The sequence below is a fragment of the Gekko japonicus genome, unplaced genomic scaffold (assembly GCF_001447785.1).
Source record: "Gekko japonicus isolate JY-2015 unplaced genomic scaffold, Gekko_japonicus_V1.1 scaffold78, whole genome shotgun sequence".
In the NCBI taxonomy this organism is placed as follows: domain Eukaryota; kingdom Metazoa; phylum Chordata; class Lepidosauria; order Squamata; family Gekkonidae; genus Gekko; species Gekko japonicus.
The window spans coordinates 1,911,147-1,920,330 of record NW_015165236.1 but is presented as its reverse complement, the minus strand read 5'-3'; the positions used below and the strand labels follow the sequence as shown (position 1 = coordinate 1,920,330).

Below are 9,184 nucleotides of genomic sequence, written 5' to 3'. Positions count from 1 at the left end.
CCCGGGGGGCCCCCCCGGCCCCCGCCCCCCCCCCCCCCCGTAGGGAGCTTTGGGTGGGCGAACCCACCGTTTCTCCCAGGGGGCCAAACACACCTGCAGGATCTCCAGGAGGGCCACGGGCTGCAGGACCCCCAGGTAATGGCGGCGCAGGGCCGGTTCTGTGATGCCGGGCTTGGTCATGATGTGGCACAGCACCCCCTCCATGATGCCCTTGCACACGGGCTTATTCAGGCTGCCATCCACGATGCGCCAAGGCCGCCCGACAAAGTAGGCACTCCCACTTGCGCCGCTGGGGATGAGAGAGAACAGCCTCAGCATCGTCATCCCGGGTTCCTCCATCTCATGCGAGGTGCGGGCGTGGCTGGGCCCCCGGAAGGAGCACTCGAGCCAAGCGTCCTGTGAGCGGCACCTAACCCTAACCCACTTGCCAGCTGCTTTGCCTTGTGCTCCAGCCGGGTCTGGCCCAGGCCCTTCTCTGTGTAAAGCCAGGGGATTGAAAAAAAAAATTCAGTGCGTCGCTTAAAGTGACTTGCTTCTAGGAGTTCACATTCTCACCTAGCGACGCCCACGGTCATTTCCTGTTTAACCATGCAAAGAAGTGACAGCTGCGACCAGTGTTCCCTCTAAGCTGAGTGAGTGTGACCTCGCTCACAGTTTTTTAGCCTGCGGCTCACACATTTTTGTCCTAGCTCAGGAAGGAGGGGGCTCCAGAGCAAACTGATTCATGCAATATAGCCAAACCGCTGGCTCACAACTTTAATGCCAGCAGCTCAGAGAGTAGGATTTTTGCTCACAAGACTCCACAGCTTAGAGGGAGCCTTGGGTGCAACCCCTGCAGAGTTCAGTTTGGGGTCTTTCTCCATTTCTGCACATGTACAGCACCGACATGGAACACACTCGGCCCTGACAATGGGGGGGGGGGAGTGTGCCTCAAGCTGTGCATGTCTGGAAATTGTGAGCCCTGTAGCCTGGCCTCCCTATGTACTTCAGGGACAGAGGAGGAGAGACCACAAAAGACCACCCACCCACTCAAAAAGGTGCCGCCAAAGTCCAGCACTGGTTGTGGGGAGACGGAGGCAAGTGCTCATCTGCCAGAGCGCAGATAGCAGCAGGCCTGGGGCCTCGGGTGCGCTGGGCGCAGGGAGGGATGGGAGCAAAAGGGCGGCTGCGTGAACCACGCGCTGCCTCTGGGGCCCCGAAGACCCCAATCTTGCCTGGTTTCAGCCTTGCTGGCCTTCCAGTTTCCACCGGAGGGGATTTATGGGATGTGAGATGCATCCAGGCAGAAGGCAGGTATGAAAAGCGGTATGGAGGAGGACCAGGAATTGGTGGGGAAGGAAGTCCCGGAGAAGCCCCCAAAGTCCCTCAGCACCCTGGCCGCCAAAGCCCGGGGCTCCACCTGAGCAACCAAAGAAGGAGGCGGGGGGGGGGGGGGGAGATCGGCAATTTAGTCTGGAGACAACCCTCCGTCCTACCACTGCATGCACAAGCCCTTCTTCCACGTTCTGCCCAGGCCAAGGGAATGCTCTGCCACTCACCTTTCCTCTCCTGCCCGTGTGACATTCCCTGCAGAAGACGCTGGGGACAGAGAGAGAGAGAGAGCACCGCTTCAGCATCAAGAGCCCAGCCACCGAGGGCCACCCGCTTTCCGCCCCGTTGCTCCTCCGAGGGCCACCAGAACGGCCATGGCGGTTAAAAATGCTGTGAGGACAGCCCAAGGGGGGTTGTGTGGAGAGGGCCCTCGGCAGGCAAGGGGAAGCGGGCAGGGTGTGCCCTGCTGCGTGGGCCAGTCCCAGGGAACCAGGGGTGGGGGTGGGGTGGTCCGTGTGTGATGCCAGGCAGGCTGGCACGAGAGCGGGCTTGGGGGCTAGGGGACCTCTCCGCAAGGGTGGCGTAGAGATGAAGAGTGCTGGACCAGGTTCAGATCCCCACCACCCCAACCCCTTGTGCAATGGTCGCTGGGTGACTCTGGGCCAGTCACACCGCCTCGGCCGGCCTGCCTGCAGTGGCAGCAGCAGGGAGCAGGAGCCCCTTCAGGACTTGCAGGGTTTGTGGCCGCGCAGCCGGAAGGGAGCGGGGGTGTCCCACGGAAGCTCCTCCCCTGTCACAGGTTCTGTGAGTCTTGAAGGGGCTCCCAGACTCTTGCCCTTCCCTGCCCCCTTACAGGGATGTTGTCAGGAGAGGAGAAGGCTGTTGAGTCCCCGCTGGGGAGAAAGGCGAGGGGCAAATGAGCTGAGCCAGTAAACGGGGGCCTCTGGGGAACAGCCCAGCAGCCAGCCAGCGCCCCCCCCCCCTCCCTCCCTCCCTCCCTCCCTCCGTGGGGACTCTGGCGCTCCTCACGGGGCCTTCCGGCCGGGACGAACCTTCCCCTCGAGGCTCCGTGGCAGGACTCCCGCGGGCTGAGCCCTCCTGGCGGCCTTTCCCGGAGAGGCAGGTCCTCCGCTCCTCTTCCTCTGGGACCCCAGCGGGTTCTGGGGGGCAGCCGGGCTCTTGCAGGGGCCCCCCGTCCTGCCCTGCCGCACTGGAGCTGCCGCCGGCCGCCTCTCGCTGTGGGTCACCTGCTCCTCCCCCCGGGCCGGGTGTGCTTGGAGAGGCCTCGCTTCCGCCCCCCGGCTCGTCCGGCTCCGTCTTCTGCCTCTTCCTGGCTGGCTCTGGTGCCGCCGGCCCGGGGGAAGCGAGGGGCTGCTTCTCCTCTACTGCAGGGATCGCTCGGCCTGGGGGGGCCTTGCCCACGTCCTCCTCCAGAGGCACGGAATGCAGCAGCCAGGGCCCAGCACACTTCCTCGCCACCAGACGCGTGCTGTTCCCCCCCAGCTCCAACACCTGCTCCAGGTCCAGCAGGTCCTAAAGGGAGAAGGAGAGATTGGATCTATACCCCATGGCCCTTCACTACCCAAAGGTGTCTCAGAGCGGCTCACAAACTCCTTTCCCTTCCCCCTCCCCACAACAGACAGACACCCTGGGAGGTAGGCGGGGCTGAGACAGCTCCTGACAGAAACTGCTCTTTCTCAAGAACAGCTCTGAGAGAACTTGTGACTGACCCAAGGTTACCCAGCAGGTGCAAGTGGAGGAGTGGGGAATCAAACCCGGTTCTCCCAGATCAGAGTCCGCGTACTTAACCATGACACCAAACTGGGAAAGGACACCGACTGTCGGTTGTGGACGGCCTGGGCAGCATTGGCAGGGAGCTGCTACTCCTCCTTTACAGAGGGAACAGCGCCTGTGACGCAGCCCGCCAGGCCGGGCCGAGTCCCCACCCACCTGCAGGAGCTTGGCGCACTCGACCCCAGCCTCTTCGTAGTGCTGGAACTGCCTGGCCAGGTCCCCCTTGTTCACCCCAAAGTGAGAAGCGGCCTGGATGGTGTCGTACAGCTCCAGGGTGGCTGCGAGCTCCCCAGCGGTGTAACCGCCATGCGCCAGGGATCGAAGCGGAAGTTGTCCGGCCGCATCCTCTTCCTGGATGCCGATAAGCCTGGTGAAGGATCTGGGGAGGCAGGAGGCTCCGACAGGCAGACTCGACAGGTCCAGGGGCTCTGGGAAGACACAACCCGCTCGGCACTTCAGCCAGTGGAGGCACGGCCTGCCCTGCTCTCAGGGTCCCCCCCAAACCACGGCCTGCCCTTCGCTGGCCCACAGGCACCCCTCCCCGCCCCCCGGACAAACTGCTCCCCCGAGAGGGCCGAGCGGGACACTCCAGCCCCCCGCTCCCGGGGGCCTCGCACTGACCTTGGCCGAGGAAGCCGTCCCAGGCAGGGGTCTCCCGCAGCTTCAGCTTCACTTGGCAGGAGTTGACGACAATGTTGTCCGTGGGGCTCAGGTTCCGCGTGCTGACAATGCCCGGGGAGTAGTAGCCTCTCATGAGCAGGTAGTTGGTGTGTGAGGCCTGGCGGGCCTTCACCTCGATCCGGGGCTTGCTGGCGGCGCTCTCCTCCACGTCCTCCTCTTCCTCTTCCTCCTCCTCCTCCTCCACGCCCTCCTTCCCCAAGCTGCAAGGAGCACCGGGGAGAAGCTGAGGCAGACAGCCTGGCTCAGTGGCCCCCACCAGGCCCGCGCCTCCCCCCACCGCTCCACTCCAGAACCCCTCCTGGAAGCGGGCCAGCAATCCACTCCCACGCCCAGGGGCTCCACCCCACTCCGCCCTTCATCTCTTCGAGCCTTTCACGGTCTGCCTTTCTAGATGGAAGTCAGGCTGCTCATGGGGTCGCCTCTGTGGAGAATGGGTTGTTATTTCAGCTGCCCACAGGGAAGGGAAGGGCCATCCTCACGCATCTGTGGCTGTGTTGATTCAAGCGCTGACTCACTGGGAGACCAGAACAAGCCCCGGGAAGCTGGCTTTGTGGGTCTGGGAAGCCGGGGGGGGGGGGGGGGGGGCCCCCCCCCCCTCCAGAGAAAGAAAAAGTCTCAAGCCACACCCCTTGGCCAGCGGCCTACCTTTTGATGACCTCGTTTTCCACCAGGGTGCTGTCCACCACCACGATCTGCTCGGGGATCGTCACGTCCACGGACACCAGGCCGAGGGAAGAAAGGGCCAGGATAGCCGCGCAGCAGCCCCCGGGCCCATCCAGGGGGAAGGTCACCATGTCCAAGGCGGAGGAGCTGTCCTGGTCCTTGAAAGAAAAGCTGGCCGCCTGGTCCCGTGCGCCGGCTTCCTTCAGCTTCAGGAGAAACTGGTAGGCCTCGCTGCAGAGTGTGCTGGGAAAGCGCCACGTGAACACCCTGGAGAGGCAGCAGACAGAACGGGAGGCCTGAGCCACACCACCACCCATCATAAGGGGCAGTCCCTGCCCGTCTCCTCTGGCCTGCCACGGGACTGGGCTTTGGGGCAGAGGGGCAAGGCGACTGAGCATCCTGTTTCACACCGAGGCCAGATCCTCAGGGCGTCGAGGCCAAGACCTTTCCCTGCTGCTGCCACCTCCTTGCACTGTTATCCAACGGTTTACTGCTTTTGGAGGCGGAGGTTCCCTTTAGTCTCCATGTTTGGACCATTTAGTAGCCATTCATTGGACCTCTCCTCCAGGAATAAAGGGCAGGTTAAAGCCCTTGGTGCCCACGGCCAACACCACATCCCCTCGCCGTGACTGCCACAATTTAGTTATTTGCCGAGTACGGGAGGACTTCCTTTTGTTTGTTCTAAACCTGCTTCTGGTTTGACGAGGGAGGGAGAAAAAACTCTTGTCCACTTTCTCCGTCCTCTGCATAATCTCATTAGCTTCCGTTGCATCCCCCACCCAAGTCATCTGTCTTCCCCAGCTGAAAAGCCCCCGACTCTCTCCGCCCTGGGCTCACAGGAGAGGCGCTCAGTCACCATTTCAGTCCCCTCTGCTGTACTTTTCCCAGCTCGGCAATGTCTTCTTTTGAGATGCAGAAACCAGAACTGTAAAGGACCATTACAAATGGGGACCTATTGGGGATTTGGTTTCTGCTGCAAATTAAGTCAGCGTTTCCATCAAGCTATTCACTACAACCCCAAGATCTCTTTTCCTCTCAGGTCGCTGCCAGTTCTCTGCCTCTTTTCCTCTCAGTCTCTGCCGGTTCAGACCCCACTGGCAGATCTTTACCTTTAGGGTTCTGCAGACTTGGCCACTACGCTGCTCACCCCCAATTCCAGATCCACCACCCACCCCGGGAGACCAGTCTGCTTACCCCGCTCTCTGCTTCCGGTCATTTAACCAGGGCGGACCAGCAGTGACTTGCTGAGAAGAACCCTCCCCGCGGGGCCGTGGCTGGAATCCCACAGTCGAGCGGCTGCCCGCAGGGGCACAGAGCCAGGCCGGACACAGGGGCGCTCTTACCTGTAGTAGCCCTGGGAGAGCTGATAGGACATGGGCACGAAGGGCAGCGCCCGGCTCTTCCGGGGGCCCAGGGAGTGGTTGCCCCGGCGACGGTTCACCAGGCTCCTCCGCTGGCAGTCCAGAAAGGCCTTCACGAGAATGTCATCCCGGTACTCCCGGTAGAGGCGGAAGGTCTGCAAACACACGCGGCCATCAGCCCCCTGGCCGGGACAGCCCCTTTCGCCTCCTCCGGCTGTGAGGTCCTGCTTCACTGGGGAGACGGTTTCTCCTTTAAAACACACTCTGTGTACTTGAACTTAGTCAATTTCCTGCTGCCACCAGGAATTAAAAATCCCAACTCTCTCTCTTTTGGTTGAAAGACCCAGGGTCTGGGTGCTTCAGAGGACTACGTGGCCCTGAGGAAGGACTGTTCTGATTGCTGGGATAAGTTTAAATAAATAATGATTTATTTATAAAAGAACAAAATAGGTTTCTGGGTATTTTTTGAACTATTGTTGAAGAAAAAAAATATAACTGACAAAGCTTGGCGTCACATACAGTCAAACAGCAAAACTCCACTCTGACAGGCCCAGACACTCAGTTTAAACTGTCTTTCATCATATAGCCACACAGGCTAAACTCTCTTGCTCATAGCCACACAGGCTAAACTCTCTCATATAGCCACACAGGCTAAACTCCAACTGCTTCGTCTGTCATTGAAGACCTACTATTTAGGGAATTTGGCTCCCTGTCTATTGAGGATGAGCAGCAGCTCTCTGCCCGCATCCCCCCCCCCCAATTCCTCCTACCTGGAAGGACTGGCAGGACTTCATCTGGCTGTCGGAGAGGGCCAGGGTGCTTTGGATCAGGTTCTGCAGCACCAGGAAGTGAATGTCGGCCACACTGCCCAGGGGGAAGACAGAGGCCCGTTATGATGGGAGGCAGGCAAGCCCCAGAGCACAGAGCACAGGCAGGCGCCTCACCCGGCGTGACGCAGGCACCCACCCCAGCTGGGGCTCCAGCCGCAGCCCACATGGGCAGATGGCTCTTTCCTGGCAGCTCAACAAAAACAGTGTGCGTTACTCGCTCGAGGATCTACGCCGGACTCAGGAGTGACAGGCAGCCTCTGCCCCGGACAACCCACCGTCTAAGCTGCCTATACCACCTCTGCCACGGAAACTGGTATTCCAACTACAAAATGCACGGGAAGAGAGACTTAAAGCCAATGCTCCCTCTAAGCTGTGGAGTCCTGTGAGCAAAAATTCTGCTTTGTGAGCCACTGGCATTAAAGCTGTGAGCAAGCAATTTGGCTACTGCATGAATTAGTTTGCTCTGGAGCCACATTTTTCCTGAGCTAGGACAAAAATGTGTGAGCCGGGGGCTAGAAAAATGTGAGCTAGCTCACACTGACTCAGCTTAGAGGGAACACTGCTTACAGGTATTGGCTCAAGGCCTAATTTATTCTGCTTTGTTGGCTGCGGGGGGGGGGAGGCGCTCTGCTCAATGCTGACCCCCCACCACCAACTGGTTTCCCCCCCCCAGCTGCTGAGAGGGCACCAGCCGTGTCCACGTTCTGCAGCTGATACGCACACCTCCACGGTTTCATTTTTAGCTCACAGCCTTATTCCACAGCCCGCATGCTAGGGAACTGCAGTGTGACCCCTGGGCGTGTGTGTGTGGGGGAATGCTTCTCTGTGACCCATGGCTTCTCTTCACTGCCTCTGTGTAGGGCTGATGTTGCCCGCCTTATTTCTTAAGAGGGCCTTTGGCCTGTCTGTTCTCCATCCCAAGGGAGGCCCCACAACGTATCTAAGATGCAGTCGCTGTAATAGAACTCTGTAAACTGTCCACACTTACTACGAGCAGGGGTCATTTCCTGCAGGACCCCCTCCATAGCTAGAAATCCAAAACAGTCCAGTGGCACCTTTAAGAACAAGTTTTAGTCAGGTACGAGCTCTCCCTCCTCTGAGAGGACAGATCTGCATGTTCCCCCCCCCCAATAGCTAGCAATCCAAAACAGTCCAGTGGAGTCTGAGCGATGGGTGTTGCCTTCTGACACACTTCCGGTTATGTCAGGGGGCGTGTGGCATATGCAAATAAGCTATGCAAATGAGTTATGTGAATGAGCTCCTGTGCCTCTTTTTCTACGCAAGGACCCCTGACTGTGAGCCAGCAATCTAGATGTACTTCCCCTGAAGCAGGACCGCGTCGGCGACCTCGCGCCTCGTGAGCGGAGGTGCTCCTGAGACGGAGCCTCCCCCTCTCCCCAAAGGCCTTCCTGTGGCCGCCTCACCTGCTGAGCACGTCCTCTCTCCTGCCATGGCTGGACTCATCTCCGATTGCCAGAACCCGGAACCTGGACCAGGGGGAGGAAGGTGAGAGTTGGCAGGAAGAAGAAGAGGAGGAGGAAGAGGAGAAGAAGAAGATTGGATGTATACCCTGCCCTTCACTCAGTCTCAGAGCGGCTTACAGTCTCCTCTCCCTTCCCCTCCCCACAACAGACACCCCCTGTGAGGCAGGTGGGGCTGAGAGAGCTCTGGACAGGAACTGCTCTTTTTCAAGGACAGCTCTTATCAGAACTACATCTTGCCCAAGGTCATCCAGCCAGGCGCAAGTGGAGGAGGAGTGGGGAATCAAACCCGGCTCTCCCAGATTAGAGTCCGCCTGCACTTCACCACTACACCAGAGTGGCTTACAGACCCGACCCCCACCCCCCCCCGCCCAGGAAGCTCCCGCCAGCGGAGGGAGGAAGGCGAGTCAGGGGGCCGGAAGGCAGGAGGAGAACCCTGACATCAGGCGCCGTTTCAGCCCTGAACCGAGAGTGGCCCCCCAAGGAGACTCCCCACCTCACCCCCACCCCACGGCTGAGCAGAAGGCTTTGCAGGGGGGGCCCCGTCTTGGTCTGAGCCCTGCTGCAGCAAAGGGACCCCCCTGGGGGGGTCTGCAGGGTCTCTGGGTGGAGGGGAGGGGGTCTTCTTGGGCCGGGAGGTGCCCTGCAGTGAGATCCCCTCCCTGGCTTGCTGCTCCTGCCGGGCAGGCTTCCCCCTGTCCTCCTCCACAGCTCCTCGAACCGGGACTTTCTGGACCCTGCAGAGCAGGCCTTGGCGGGAGGGCCTGGCGCAAGAGCTCTTCTCAGGGGACGCCACAGAGAATGCCGAGCACTGCCTGCGGCCCCACCCACGGTTGGGGGATACCTGCGGAAGAGCTCCTCCAGTGTGTCCGGAATGGCCGGCCGCGGATTCCCCAGGGTGGAGCTGAACTTCACCTTCAGCCGCTCCACAAACTCCTTGAATTCTTCCGCACAGACCTTTCGGAACAAGAGGGCACAGCGTCACGCCTGATGAGCAGGATGCGGACCCAGATCCTGGCAAAGGTGCACGGGGGGGGGGGGGGGGGTCTCGCTGTTCTCCCCC

The 9,184-nt window shown here is 60.3% G+C and overlaps 1 protein-coding gene across 1 annotated transcript in view; it reads right to left on the bottom strand.

The window, feature by feature from the left end:
* Positions 1-9,184, bottom strand: part of GTF3C1 (general transcription factor IIIC subunit 1) — a 38,236-nt gene that overhangs the window by 602 nt on the left and 28,450 nt on the right. Inside the window, exons 27-36 of the mRNA XM_015409947.1 lie at positions 8,966-9,078; positions 8,065-8,127; positions 6,581-6,674; positions 5,793-5,965; positions 4,432-4,716; positions 3,727-3,986; positions 3,262-3,533; positions 2,364-2,844; positions 1,539-1,578; positions 94-289 (exon numbers count right to left, since the gene is read on the bottom strand). Of these exons, the coding sequence (XP_015265433.1) occupies positions 94-289; positions 1,539-1,578; positions 2,364-2,844; positions 3,262-3,533; positions 3,727-3,986; positions 4,432-4,716; positions 5,793-5,965; positions 6,581-6,674; positions 8,065-8,127; positions 8,966-9,078 (1,977 nt within the window). The remainder of the gene's footprint in view (positions 1-93; positions 290-1,538; positions 1,579-2,363; positions 2,845-3,261; positions 3,534-3,726; positions 3,987-4,431; positions 4,717-5,792; positions 5,966-6,580; positions 6,675-8,064; positions 8,128-8,965; positions 9,079-9,184) is intronic.